The sequence below is a fragment of the Anopheles coustani genome, chromosome 2 (genome assembly GCF_943734705.1).
Source record: "Anopheles coustani chromosome 2, idAnoCousDA_361_x.2, whole genome shotgun sequence".
Lineage (NCBI taxonomy): Eukaryota > Metazoa > Arthropoda > Insecta > Diptera > Culicidae > Anopheles > Anopheles coustani.
Genome location: NC_071289.1, coordinates 42,385,405 through 42,400,592, shown reverse-complemented (window position 1 = coordinate 42,400,592; position 15,188 = coordinate 42,385,405). Strand labels below are relative to the sequence as shown.

Sequence of the window (15,188 nt, the reverse complement as noted above, 5' to 3'; positions counted from 1 at the left end):
CATAAACCAATGAGTTGGACTGAAGAAATGACTTTGAAACGGCGGCGCGCCCGCAGCGAGCGCAGCGAGCGGACTGCGCTAGGTCTACCGAAAAAGGGAGTTTGTTATAAATTTGTGAAATAAGGGGGGCCCGTGGGCCCCCCTCATACCGCACGCCTAGGTTGATGGCGTAGTCGAATTTTCATACACTCGTGCAAGTAATGCATAAGAGAGTTTATGTTGTACATCCATTCCAGTATAATCATCATCTTTAATTTAACGAGAATTCAATTCGAACGGTTCACACAACGGCATTTGTTTCACCAATTGCATACCTTTAAGGTACATCCGCTCACAAATGGTGTAGCCACGACAGCGATTTCGGCTGGGGGGGCTTCATTTGGGATTTTACCACAAATTAGCTATTTCAGTCAGTATTTCAAGTTCTGACCAAGGTTTTTGAAATTTGTTGATGCGAGTTTGGCGCGCTGCAGCTTCGTTATAGTGGTGGGTACATCGAATATCCAAATCCGAATCCTAATCCACCAGCCTATCAATCACCGATCTGGAAATCGTTTATCCTAATCTGAATTCTCCCTAAATCACAGCTGATTACTCGCTTTTTCCGTAATAAAAACATTGTAAGTTGTTCTGTTGATCTTGAAAATCAACTAACGTATGGAAACTTTCCCAACGAGAAATTTTGGCGTTATTTTGGGGTAAAAGAATTCTCTTCAGAACTGATCGCTCTTCTTTTGAGAATTCTTTTACCCCTTCTTTTGCAGCAGATTTCCTATGCAATCTTGGATGTAAAACGACTTCTGAAAAGAAGGGTAAAACAATTCTCTTAATACTTGCGGGACACCGCAAAAGAGAACAGTTTTGACAACGTGACTGTGCAACGTGTTTATAACACCTATTTCTGACTATACGCGCAAAACACGTATACCCATTCGTAGTAGATTATATGAGCTGGGTTCAGGATATCTTTTCTTTCCCAAAATAATTATTTTCATGCAGGAAAATATTTTTGATTGTTTTATTATTTTGATACAACGATAATATTATATACATATCGTCCGGTTCGGAAGGCAATCAGGGGAAATGTTCAGAAATCGTCCGACGCCTCCTCTGGTTCGTGCTGGCAAACAGCGACCACGGATCGTAGCAGGTTCCTTCGATGTACGATGTGCAGCACCACTCCGTCATGGCCAGTGAAAACACGTAGAACGCATTAATGATTATTTCAAGCCGCTTCTTCCTCCTTGTCGAGACCCTGAAATGTGTGACACTGGTGCGGGTTAACCCGGCACCGGTTAACCACCCCGAGTCGGTCGATCCAAGCGCTGCTATCGAACACTGCCCACCGATACTATGTTACACACGGTAACAACCAATGATCGCCGCGATGTCCAACCGCCACCGATCAACTATTAACGCTGAGTTGCAGTTTCGGTGCCTGTCGCTAAGGGTCATCGTCTCATCTTGTTTCCTTTCCTGCCCTTTTCCTACCATGTTCCATGATGTTTTTTAAAAACTTTTTTATGTTGTTTAAAAACTATTAACTCGCGCTCCCGAACAAGTTGCTTCGATTTCATTAAAAAGAAAACAAATGTTGGCAATCGAAGCCACATGACGTTTCGTACGGCGATTGTGCCGAATACGCTTTGGTAAGTTATGAGGTGTAAATGTCAAAAAAAAAACCTACCAAAAATACACTTGAAAGGCGGTTTTTTGGTAGGCATGCACACCTTTGGTAGGAAAGTGCAGCACGGTTCTCCTTGGGTGATTACATCCGTCTTCTAGCAGCTAAACACTGTCTAAAGTAGATGCTCAAAGGAGAGTGATGTTTTTAATGAAAATCCGATAAAAATGTGAATAACGTCAAATCATCGACGTTCTACTGTCTTTTTTTGTTTAAAAAGGGTCATTGAATGTTTATCGATCTTAAGTTAAATGGTGAGAAAAACTCATTTTATGTCCAATTTATTCTATCCAGTATTTGATTTGAGTGAACTGATATCAATCACGATGAATCCAGATCAACGACGTGATTAGTTCGACTCACATCATATTCAAATAGGATCGGAGCAAGTAAAAACCGGATCAATCCATCAAATGGGATCCAAATCCGTAGAACCATTCAAATTGGATTAGAATCTTTAGAATCCGTGTAGAGATCGAGTCTTCGGATCTTCCGAATCCCAATTCAGCCAACACTACCTTCTTCTAGTGATGGGGAAACTGAATCCCTACAGGGATTCGAATCTTTCGATTCAAATCCATTCCGAGATCCGGATCTTTGAATCCGAATCTCAATCCGTCATATCATGCGTGCTTACCTAATTTACCTATTTTCATATTATGTGTTACTTTAACAATTGTACAATCAATGGTTGAATTGATCTAAAGGCTAAATCGGGCTTTTGAATGGTCCCCAGGACCATCTGGATCGCTATCGCTATCCCCTCCCAGAGGGAGCTGTTTCATTTCAATTCCTAGGAAACTACCCACCACTATGCGCACAATTTGAGAGAGAAAAGAGAATTGAAAATGCTCTCGCAACATCGCAAAATCTCTCTTTCGAAGAGAGAGATTATATGAAAATGACATTTGGAGGTTTTCGAAGAGTTTCGGTCGATCATCGAATCATGGATCGGAAAGTTTAGTCTTCAAGTGGAATTCGTTGCGTACGGTCTTTGTTTGTCCGTAGTCCTCTCTCTCGCGGCTGATCGATTTTTCTTAGCAGGAATAAGAAAAAGTGCACAGCATTCAAGAAGAGGGAAAATAGCAAGCAATCTTTCTATTTTCCTTTTCCCCTCTTCTACATGAAGTGTTTTTCGATTCAGTTTCACCCGCATGCCCGTTAACATTCCGTTCGTTTGAATTGAAAACTTGTTCCGAACCGATTGTTCTAGATTAATTAAAGAAAAAAAGAAAGTCCCAAATTAAGGCAGCCTCCGATAAGCTCGTAATCACTGAATCCTTAATTGCCGGTGTGTGTTGCAAATACACTGCATCGTCGTCGTTGATGGACGCTCGCGTACATAGGTTGGAGTTTTACAAAAGCACCAGTTTTCTTCACGGTTCCTGCGGGAAAGTGGTTGATTCAAGTGCGGCACGTTGAAATCGTCGTCGGTTCGTCGATCCTTCCGGCCTTTGCCAAAAGACTTTCAAACAGGCGAGCAGCTTTACAAAACCATACAATCGTAAAAGGTATCACTTCTGTGCTGTGGGAACAGCAAAGCTAAAGGAAGCAAAGAAAAGCCAAAAGCACCAGTTACAGCAGAGCGCAGTTATGGCTGAATCGGAGGACATAAGTAATAGTAGTAGTAACAGTAGTAGTAGAGAGGATATGCACTTTTTCGAAGGAGTCGAAAAGCTGTTGGAGATCTGGTTCGCACCGAACCCGGCCAACAAGAACGCCGATCTGAGAAAGATTCCCAGGTAAGTAAAGCAAGAAAACGGTGAAAGGCGGCAACCGCCAACTCCTTCTAGAAGGAAATTGAAAATATTGATGAGAATCCTTGATGCTCGCAAACTCGCGGTCGCGGCCTCTCCCGCTCTTTCAGCACGGGTTTATCTCGAGTTTCGCTTTCCCGTGCGGTCGATTTTCAAAATCAGCTGAAGCTACCGCTGGTCCTCCGATGCGTTTTTGCGCCTGTCTGCTGCTGTGCCGAGTGTCCATTAGCAAGGTTCAAACGTGTGTGAGAGCGTTAGATTTCCACACCGGGCACCGTCATCGCGGTATAGCTCTGACGTGCTCTGCCGATAAGCGAGCATATGTGCGGTAGTTTTTTTTTTCAACCCCCAATGGCCGTCGTTTCTTATGCGCGACCTGACGTGCAAATGGGAAGGGTAGTGCATCCTGCAAACGATAAAATTAGTGAATTCCTCAACGCCCCAAGCCGCTGTCGCCAAGGGTGCTGAGCGCATGGTTTTGGTGCTTTGATACAAGCGCTACTTTTCGGAAGACAAAGCAGGGTTTATTCTTTTTACTTGCAAAAATGTACGCGCTCAGCTGGTGCCACGGAACGAACCGAGAGATTGTTATGTAATGAATCTAGCTGTACAAACCACGCACATTTTCCACCGGCGCTCCCAAAAGATAGAAAGAGATGATAATTTAAAAATAAATTAAACACTTTTGCATAACCAAATGTTGTTTGTGTGCAAATAGGGGGTAAAGTTTAATTTTTCCGTAACCTTGTGTGTAGTTTGCCGGTTTCTCCCATCTTCCATCCAGCGCCATCTGAGTGCAAGCCATGCAAAAGATCGCATCGCAGGATGTACTTGAGCAGCTCACTGTCGTTGCTTACTTTGTGAATGCATTTTCAGAGTCAAGGTTTCAAACCGGGCGGTGAGTAATGCATACATTGGAAACGATGGCGAATGTTTTCAATTCGGTTGGGACTTTTGAAGCATGCACCTTTCGCGTGATTGAATTTAGTTTTCAATAATTGCGCTTCTCGCAATTTCCGTCTGGATGGTTCGAAGATTCGTTCGATTTTTCTCCGCAAACTGGGAACGTTTCCAAAAAATCGAAGCTAAAGTGGCGTGTGTTTGGCCAATAATTTGAATGACGCTACTTTTCGACTGACACGTGCGCGTGCAGATGAATCGGTGGGTGTGTGAATAGCATCCTGATTGTTTGTTTTCGCCATTGGTCTCGGAACATAGGGGACTTCTAGCGTGGATGCTTCTGTATGAACAACAAATTCCTTCGCACATTTATTATTCAATCGTTTCCTTGAATTTTCCCAACATACTTAACGTTTATGTTCAACGGTAGTCATTGCCAGATTTAGCCAACTTTCTAACTTGTATTTTCCCGTGTGTGATTCATGATACTTTTTGAACTTTAATTGTTATCTGTTAAACTACCTCGTCCGGGGGAAAGCAAAATTGACTAAAAACATGCGGTGGAACTTTCCAGAACGTTTTCAAAATAACATAACACATACCATCCCGTGGCATCGCACGTGAAACGTGTATGGATGGGATTTTTGTCGTCCAGCATAGCCTGCCTTGGACGGAACGCACACGCGCGGAGGATATTCCTACGGCTATACGTACAGTGGTGAACACAACAAGCGCATATGGGAAAACTATTTCTCAAAATGGCCTTGCAACTTGGTGGAGTATAAACAGATCAGTGTGTAAGAACATGTGACTGTGGCACAATCTAGAAAAGGACATTTTTAAATGTTATTAATAAGAAAAGTTAATTAACAGCATTTTTTGCCTAGCAAAATGGTGTTAACAACTTTTTACTTAGGAGCAGCACTGCGACTGTCACATACGCCAAACTGATTTAATCCGCCATGTGACTTCTTCTAAGCTATTAATTTAGATCTACGATTAAACAAGCTGCATCGTTTCTAAACAAATCAATTATTATCATATCTTGGAGAACAACAACTAGGACAACGGTATCAATAGTGGCTCATTTAGTCATGTAACTAACATTATGATGTAATTTATGAGTGCCAAGAATATAATATTTTGAATATCGTCCAGCATAGCTAAGATTAAAACACCACTTTTCTTCTGTAAAACATCGATTTTTTCCGTAAACTGTACACAATTTACAAAAAGCGTGCATTTTTTCCTAGCCGGTTGTTCCTATAATGGTAGTATGGTTCCTTTAGTTGTGATATCGTGTGCCTAAAGTGGTAGTAGTACAAAAAACTTAGAAAAGACTGAATATATTATGACTGTATTTTATTTTTGAAGCATATTTGAAACAGAACAGCAAAATTACTCATAGACCTCTCATACCAATGCTTTTTGCAGAGATTTATAGCCTTAAGGAAATTATGGCCTGATAAATTCTTAAGAAATCCAGCATATTAGTACATCCTGTTTGGAAATTATTAATTTATATCTTGGAAGAAAGACAGAACGGGAACATTCCATAGCAGATCAAATTGCGCTAGTGTATTTATTTCGTCGTAGTGCTAGGATTTTATTCCACTACAATCACTAGTGTCACTACCACCACTATGGGAGCACTTACCCTATTTGTAGTTTGTATAGTACCAACTTTGTCTGTATTTACGACAAACAATGGTCAACGTATTTCATACTACGATTAAACAGTTTTATTTGGAATTAAACGCTGAATTTTTAACTTCTGCTCAAAAAACGGAGTACAAAATTAAATTGATCTCACATCCATCCAATTTATGTTCATCGAAATGTTCTTCAGTAATATCAAGACGAATCAGGGTTATGTGCCCAAATTTCGTTAGCCACTGTAGATGTGTCCACTATGTATGAGTTCCGTTTTGGCCATGCCGCGGGTGCTACGTCTGTTTGTCGTCGTGGTCGGTATGTGCTTCGAAAGCACCACGCGGCTTTGGTCGCCGGTAGTTTCGCTTGTCCGTGAAGCCTTCTTGGGGATGCTGTGTACTCTGCTTCCTCTCGTTTATTTGCTTCCATAAATGTTGCGAAGATAACCTTGCGCGCTTTGGTGAGATGAATCAAGTTGCTGGAATTCGTAGACGTATTCGTATTCAGCAAACATTGGCTCTTCTTACCACCCCGGGCGGGGTCCATCTGAGAACGACTTTTTTTTTTCGTTGGAAACATGTCTCGCCGGGCGGCGGCAACCGTTTTCAGCTGGCCGCAAAATGATAACGAACGCGGTGACCCCCGGGGTCCACACTAGACTATTCCCGAACGCGCAATGTAGAGCACATGGGGGCTGTGTCTTGATAGCGTTTCGATGCCGGTTCGATGACGTACGATGCGCGGCGTTCATGTAGCTTCACGTTCGTCGATAGGGCATCAACACTAATTAAACTTACCGGCATCCGCTAGATCTCAGAATACCGTACGCCGAGAAACGGCGTTCGCGTATTATCTCTACACCGTGGATGAAATACGATTTCTCAGCACCGTGTCACAAATGACACGGACCGTAACAAGAATCGTATCAGTTGCATGAGGTGTGCGTCAGATGAAATTACGTAACGGAGAGCATCGTATCAAGAACGTGATTTAAATTATAGCCTACATATTGAATTCTTTAAAACAATGATCAACCACACAAACGATTGATCATTCAATTTCCAACTCAAAACAATTTAACAAACTGCAGTAAACCTACAACGTATCCGGAGTAATGGAAATTTGAAACCATAAACTGGGACCGACTCAAAATATTTCTACTCAAATTTACATGGCGTAAAGTAGTATCGATCGGCAAGGCTCCACCCTGGGCTTCATGTTCGTGATGGAAACTTTCTCAAACCCCACCAACACGCACGCCGCGTTGTTGGAAATGCGTGGTTTCTCCGACGGCTTTCTTGGTCCTTACGTACTTGCTAACTTTCCAGACATAATTTATGCATGAAAATTAAACGAAGGTAGCAGCGCACATTTCGGGACCAAACGCACCGTTACAATAAGTGTACGAATACCAACGTACCGAAGAAGTGTTCGAAGTACACTGTATTGGCGGTGACTTTTTTGCACATCCACTCGATTCAGAAAGGCGTTTCCCAATGGCAAAGGCCCATTTTATGCACAGAAAAGGCGTGTTGCTAGGCGGCAATGTGCTGTCATAGGCAAAATTATTAATAAAAGTTTGAAATACCGTTTTCTCCGTTCCATTCGAGGTATATGATGACAATCATCACCCTTTTATTAATGGAGGTGGTGTGTCAATTTTCATAAAATGGATTTTCCTTTCAACAGACGTTGCAATTTTTTGCTGTCTTACAATTTCGCTGAACTAAAAGAAAATTAACCGTCTCAGGGCTTTCAGACTGATTTTCGAATCGCTCAATTTGTTATAATCGCTGAGAACTTAATCTCGTAGATTTAGAATGTTTTTTCGAACACTTCCCTACCACATTTGGCAATTTGTAACATGCAGTGCACAATTACCTTTCCTGACCTTGAGCATTACCGGACGGTGTATGGGTGTGTTTTTACAGCTGGTGGGTGACTTACATAATCGATTTTTGTAAAGCTAATGCATCGGCCTTGAACTGAACCCCGGGACCATGGCTAGGTATACTTTCCATCACAGAGAAATGGCACGACCTGTACCTTTACCCTTGCTTTTACGCTCAATTGTTAAACCTTTTTCTTTGTAAACACTTTTCTTACTCCCCCGTTATTCTTTTGTTACAGGCCGATGTGGGACGCACTGCTTAAAACGGTGCGATGCGAAATCATCAGTTTCACCAGAAACGACCAGATCGATGCTTACGTGCTCAGGTAAGTGCACCGGAACAGGGTGCAGGGGTGGAGTGTGGGGTTGATTATCGAAGGTTAAAAAAAAAACAAAATTACTCTGCTCCTTTTCAAAAATAGATTAAATGTTTGCAAACATGAAAATGAATATATGTATATTATTTTCTTGTCGAGTTGGGTTTGCTTCCTAATCAAATCGAATAGGTCCGAGGAAAATAACCGTGTTTGAGTGCTAATCTGGAAAAAAAAACGTTATGTAGTAGAAGCCCATTATGCTTGGAAAGCCAATAAAAACCCATATGATGGCTACATGTTAATGGTTACTCTTAACATACAATATGTATAGCAAGCATGTGTGGGTACGGCAAAAATGTAACTCTTTGGAACCTCCATGTGCCCTCTGACCAGCGAAAAAGGACACGCCCTTGATTGCTCGCGAAAAAGTGAAATAATTGTGGGGATTTCTGTCCGATTCCCAAACAAAGAAACATTTCCAATGTGGTGTGTTTCATCTTCTGTCAAATATCACAGTTGAACACAATAACTTCAAATTTCCAACCAGACATTTGTTTTAATATATTTTTCTTGCATCTTGTTAATTAGCTAGATTAAAAATAATTGGTTCCGAGGGCTTTACTTTAGCATTTGTTTTGCTTTTTCGCTTCCGAGAAAACATCCCCCGAACAGCTGTGTGTGTTGACTTGGGGTAATTTTTAGCTCAACGCTCAGCTCCAATCGACTTTACTTCCTCTTCAATTTTGTAAGCGAACACTCTGTGTCTTCTGCCCTCAACCCGGTGATGCGCTTTTTGTGGGCGAGTTTACCGTTCGCCAGGATGATAATATATTTATATACACAACGATGGTTATTTTTAAGGCCACAGTAAAAGGAAGACTGTCGAAACAAAAGTAGTCAGAAGCTTGTTGTGTACCAACAAACTCGCTTCTTCGTGCTTGTGATAAAACATAGAAAAAAGCAGCATAGGCTCGGAAAATTGTGCTGGGGGAAGTATTTGGTCTCGCCAAATTCGTCCACATCTTGGTCGCCTTTACTGACGTGGGCAAAGAGTAAATCGCACGAGAGAGTCGTCCCATCAAGACGTTGATGATGGGGACGGCCAAAAATTTGGCGACAGACGGATGAATGATGTCGCAAACTGTGAGGCAATCGCTGATGCACGAGAGCTTCATCCAAAAGACACACGGCCGTGTCACACTCTTGACCTTAGTGGTGGTGGTGTGGGATAAAAATCACGGTCGTTTCGGCGGGCAGTGACCTGCAGTAATATGAAGAATCTCAAAGATGTTCTTGTCTTCCGGTACCCGATAGCAGTACTTGATTGATGGTCCGAACAATTTTCCAATTTAATCCTATACCATTTTGGTTGTTAATCACAATCGTCCTTGTACACGTCTATCGAACTCTCTCCCCGTTTGGGTTTTGTTTTTTCTTTTTCAAACCTTATCTTGCCAAACTGTATATGAATAGCTACAATTCGTTTCTTCCTGCTTCAAATTCCATAATTTAACATTCGCGACGGCGCGCGTGCCCCGAAGGTCATCGTTGTTGGTTGAAAAAACTTTCGGAGCCTGAATGAACATAACTGCAACATTCGAGATTAATATAGCCCCACCCATATCTGGTTCTCGTGTGTTCCGTTCCGTATTTCTGAGGTCGAGAAGGCCATCCTTACGGCTTCTGTAACCCTTGTTCACTTGCGATTTGATTGATTGGTGGTGCGCCAAAGGGGGGAATTAAAATGTTACAGCCATTCCTTCATCCGAGATAGTGTCACTTGAGGACGTCTATTCTGTGGCCAGAGAGTCCATTTTAACTCCTGATGTCTGATTTCCGTTTCGTCTTATCGCACAGGAATATTCCAAAGGCCAAGGATTTAGCTGATAAGGGGTAGGATTCGCTGCCACGTCAATGTACATTTAATACCCTTCATCCTCTTTTGGTTCACGACATGCGATGAGTCTTTGTAAAGAAAATGTTTGCTGGATTGAATGAAGAAGAGTAATGCTGCCCAGAGATAGTGTCGGGGTTGCAATGATTGAATGGCACATACTGGAGCGGTATGTGGAAATCTAAGATCCACTGGGTTGTGAACTTTCTTTCTGACTGATACGATCGCAAGCTTAGTCTAGAGCCTTTGCCCTCATCTTGCTGGCGTAATGTGTATTATGCAATTATTATGCGAGCTAATCCCGCGAGTCCTTGCTTGTTATGGCACTTTTAATGGATTTTAAAACAGACTTCAATTTAGCACAAGGATTGATTGGGTTTATTATAACATTTCATAATCGCCTCTTCTAATCGGCCCTATTTTTTTCGCATCTTCCCGACAGTGAGAGCAGCATGTTTGTGTCCAAGCGTCGCTGGATTCTGAAGACATGCGGCACTACCACGCCGCTGCAGTGCTTCGAGCCGCTGCTCCGTCTCGCATCCGAAATCGCTGGTTACAGCGAGATCGAGGATCTGTTCTATTCGCGCAAGAATTACAAGCGCCCGGAGCTGCAGGTTTCGCCGCATCGCGGCTTCGAGGAAGAGGTCGCCTTTCTCGATTCGTTCTTCGACGACGGACGCGCCTACAGTCTCGGCGCGATCAATCGCGACTGCTGGCATCTCTACACGCTGAGCCGCGGGGGAGGGGGCTCTAACAAGATACTGAAACGCAACAACCACGTCCACCAGTTGCACCACGACCACGATGCGCAGATGATCGAAGCGTCGATGCAACCGGATCCGGATCAAACCATCGAGATCCTCATGACCGAGCTCGATCCGAAGGTGATGGCCATCTTCACCAAGGACGAGTGCAGCACGGCCAAAGAGGCTACCCAGGCGAGTTGGAATGGATTCAATATGCCCTGGAAAAGATTATTTTCTATAACGTTTATTTTTGTTCCACTTTAGAAATCGGGAATTCACCGACTCATTCCCGGCATGATCATTGATGACTATCTCTTTGATCCGTGCGGTTATTCCATGAACGGCATTTCCAAGAATGTAAGTATTGAACTTAACTACTTTTAAAGATAAGAGATCGTTTTTATACAAACTGGTACAGTGGATGAAATGATCATTATTCTTTTCTCTATTAACCCGTTACGAACGATTCGTCAGTGTGGGAAAAAATATAAGGAGGTAAGCGCATAAAAATGGAAGTTAGCTAAAGAGTTTTTTGCTGTTCACGATTTTTTCTGATTTAATGCGCTTTTAGTTTGTCGAATTTATTTTACTAAAACCATGGATAATGTTTTTAACGAGCTATATTTTTATACTGAGACAATATTTTGTAGACGTGTAGCTGTGCATTGAGCGATTCAGTTAAACAAAAAATTTAAACTAAAACTGGAAAATGTCAAAAAGCTTCGATGCAGGGAAAATACTTTTCCCAAGTTAAAATGATTTGAAGAATTTCTGGACGACCTGTTAAGTCCCATCAACATCTAGTATGGAAGAACAATACAGATTTAATATTTTCTTCTAACAACCCATTTTTTTGTAAGCAACCCAAGACAAGGCATGTTAGTAACAGCACTTATTTATTAGAAACAATTGTTTTTAAAATAAAAAAAATCGTAGTTTAATTCTTAAAATCCGACTTTACAACATGTTCACTGAAGATTTCCTGTTAACAAACTTTTATACCACATCCGTCTGCCTTTTTTTTCTTATTTTAAAATTCATATTATTGTTGATTTCCGAAACATTCTAAAAACTCCCTATTACGCGCTATTTCAGGGATGTTACATGACCATCCACATTACACCGGAACCGGAGTTCTCGTACGTGAGCTTCGAAAGCAACGTGGCTTCATCTGACTACGGCGAGTTAATTGAGCGCGTGATTCGCACGTTCCACCCGGGAAAGTTCATCGTGACCGTGTTTGCTAACAAGGTAAGCTGATAAGTTCTAAATAAAATGGATAGCGATACTCCGCTTTTTGTTGACTCTTCAACACGTGTCGTTGATGTTATTCTTCTTTTTTCAAACTTCCAGACATCGATGGCCGCTAATGCAAACCGCGAGATCGAACATCTGGGCACCATCGATCAGTGGAAGCGTCGCGATATCCAGTACTCGCGCTTTGCGAGCTACGACCTTACCTACGCCCAATACTGCAAATACCCTAGCTGAGGTTTACCGTGCCTAGCTCCGGTCGGGGCTAACATTCCCTCCTCCTCTCCCATCTTCCGTTCCCTTTTCAACCACTCTTCCCTCGGCCCGCCGTCGCCTGATGCGTCCTCTTGCGACCGGGTTATAGCTCCCTCTGAGCTACCTTCCCAACTCAATGTCCCCCAGAAACTTTCGTCTTCTTCGAACCGTTTGCAACAGAAAGAGAAAACGAAGCAGGATCAACAGCAGGAGCAGCAACAACTTTCATCCTCCTCCTCGGCTTCCTTTGCCGCGCTTCCACTGTCGATGGCGTTCGTACAGCTATTCTTCAACATCTTCCCGGCCTTGACGGCTTTCGGTGTTGGTAATGGGGGTGGTGGTGGTGGTGGTGGTCCCGAGCAAAAGTACTTTAAGCTCAGACAGTCACCGAAACGCCAGCAATCCGAAAAGACCGGAACATTTTCAACCAATGATGCTCACGAGCGGAACGATACAAATCATAGCAACAATCCTTATCGTGGCTGTTGTCCAAAGTCCACAGTGCAGGAAAAATCGACGTTCGGAACATCGGTGGAAATGAGTGCACCACCGGCAGTGCCAGATCAAATGCATCATCCGGATGGAACCACAGCCGACTATAACGAGCTACAGTTTTACGGCCAGCTGAAGCAGATGCTCGATCTGCCGATTTTGTTTGCGATCTGCTTCATTCAGTTAATCTCGTTCGTGCTCGTGCTCAACATCGAAGAGTGCTCCCCGCTGGTTCTCTTTTCCTGGTGGCGTAACAAGATATCCTGAAATTGACTAGCCGCCGCCGCTAGCGCCGGTCGTCGCAGCCTTCAGTTCTGATTACAACCTTCTTTACCAGCACCAAGATTACCACCAGCAGGAGCAGCTGCAGCAGCAGCAGCAGCAGCATCACCATCTTCATCTGTACGATTTGTTTGCTATGAAGATTGTTATTATTTCCGGAAGAATAATAGTGCAAAAGCAGCAGCGGCACCAGGAACAGCATCAACATCTTATTGCTGTAAAAAATGCACGCTGCTACTTAAAAATTGTATGATGTTTGCCGCCGACCGTCAGTTGCGAATCTGTAGTGGTGTTTCGTATAGTGTCGTTAAAGATGATTCGCCTATGCCATTATCTCTGTCGTCCTCGGCTGTCCTTCATTGTTTGAGAAAGGAGTTAAAAATGATCCAGCGAGTCGAGGGAATTTTATCTTGTTCCATATCTACCAAACTGGACGTGCGACCGCTACTCCGAGGACGACATCGACGACCCGATCACCGCCACCACCATAATCGTAGACGCGTTTGTGCCAGTAAAGAGCGAGGTATCAGTAGTTCGATGCGTCTTAATATTGCTGGTGTACCACCACGATCCACCCAATCACCACCGCCAACCTTAGCGATAGAGGAAAACTTTGTAGGTGATTTAATTTTACCAGCGGCAACAGCGAGCCGACCCCTACTTTCACGAGCTTCCAGAGAAATCCTGCAGGATAGTGTCGTATACCTGCTGCCCCCAGCGCATCGCGTTATTTTTGCCTTTCTAATCTCACTCGATCTATACTCGTAGCATCGACTGAGAACTTTTTGCTGCCGCCGAAACACCAACCTGTGCCACGTGCAGTGCGGATCCGTCGCGACAGCACTAAGGTAGCATTTAATGTGCCCTTTACAAGCACCAGGAATGTGCTAGCAAAACAAATGGGTGGAATTATTATTTCCGTTCGCACAAAACGAGAAGAGAAGATGATGAAAGTGTTTACCCCTCGTACTTTACCGTATAATTTCTCATAGTTTATAATATATGCTGCAATTATCGTCATTCCCTCTTTCTCATTCTGAAGATGAAATTCATTCTTCGCTGTACTCCAGAATACAGAAGATAGTGAAAGTGGACAGAAAAGATGCATGCAGTTGTACTGGGCGTAATTTCCCTTCTTTTCCCGTCTCATGATTATCCATAAGCAATGAACACACAAACTAATATATGGTATTCTCACTAAAGATGAATCATATAAAACTGGAAGATCAAGTATGGAACGTAACCTATAGTTCCAAGCAAATCATAAAATATTACACAGATATATAATACAGATTTCAAATTATCGCATTCAAAATAGCATTAACTTACAAAAAAAAAAAAATAAGTAAAAAACGTGTTAGAAACACTAGCAAAAAAAAGAATCTTAATAAATAAACAAGCTAGCAGAAAAGTTGTCATAGGATTGCAATAGGTCACAGTTAGGTGATAAACAACCATAACATTCTTGCAACGCAGATGTTTTTTAAAGCATTGGTATAGTTTATTTGAAATTAAATTTTACTTACTATAGTTCACTTATATGTCGATAAGTTCAATCGCGAGAAAAGACAAACACAAGAGTGAGAGTAAGCATGAGCCGACTGAGTTTTATAAACCATCGGACGGTGAAAGGTATGAGCAGGATTTATTTTAAGCAAATAACGAAGAGTTCTTACTCAACATAATCTTGATCGTTCAATGTTTTATTTTCTTATTATTGGCACATGATCGTTGAATTGCTCTCACATTTTCGTTTATTTCGTGTATTGCATTAAGTTTACTTTGTAAGATTTTTTTTCTTATTCTTCATACATGTGTTTATCCTTTTTGTCAATAAATTTGTCAAATATTGGTTTCTATTGGGAAAGGATTTAGTTTTGATATCTTTATTTATTATATTTAACTCATTACAGCAAATATAGATCTGCCGATGAACCTTTTCCCAAATCTGCGATTCTAATTTCACTTCAGCACAATCTCCAAAATGATAATGAATGGTTTGAGAAAGATTAAATGCATACATTTTACGGAGAAGAGAAACTGAACACAAAATTAATGACAAA

General features: G+C 42.2%; 1 protein-coding gene across 1 annotated transcript; it reads left to right on the top strand.

Annotated features, from left to right (window-relative positions):
* The first annotated feature begins 2,661 nt into the window (after window positions 1-2,661).
* Window positions 2,662-14,548, top strand: LOC131266066 (S-adenosylmethionine decarboxylase proenzyme). Its single transcript, XM_058268418.1, has 6 exons — window positions 2,662-3,426; window positions 8,125-8,211; window positions 10,539-11,034; window positions 11,107-11,199; window positions 11,938-12,093; window positions 12,196-14,548. The coding sequence occupies exons 1-6, from the start codon at window positions 3,278-3,280 to the stop codon at window positions 12,331-12,333; spliced, it is 1,119 nt and encodes a 372-aa protein (XP_058124401.1). The 5' UTR covers window positions 2,662-3,277; the 3' UTR covers window positions 12,334-14,548.
* The last annotated feature ends 640 nt before the right edge of the window (window positions 14,549-15,188 follow it).

Bases quoted from the DNA above. Each gene is read 5' to 3' on its own strand.
- LOC131266066 (XM_058268418.1), top strand. From the start codon at position 3,278: ATGGCTGAATCGGAGGACATAAGTAATAGTAGTAGTAACAGTAGTAGT. The intron at 8,212-10,538 runs GTAAGTGCACCG...TCTTCCCGACAG, and splicing joins ATCGATGCTTACGTGCTCAG to TGAGAGCAGCATGTTTGTGT. The intron at 11,200-11,937 runs GTAAGTATTGAA...GCGCTATTTCAG, and splicing joins TGAACGGCATTTCCAAGAAT to GGATGTTACATGACCATCCA.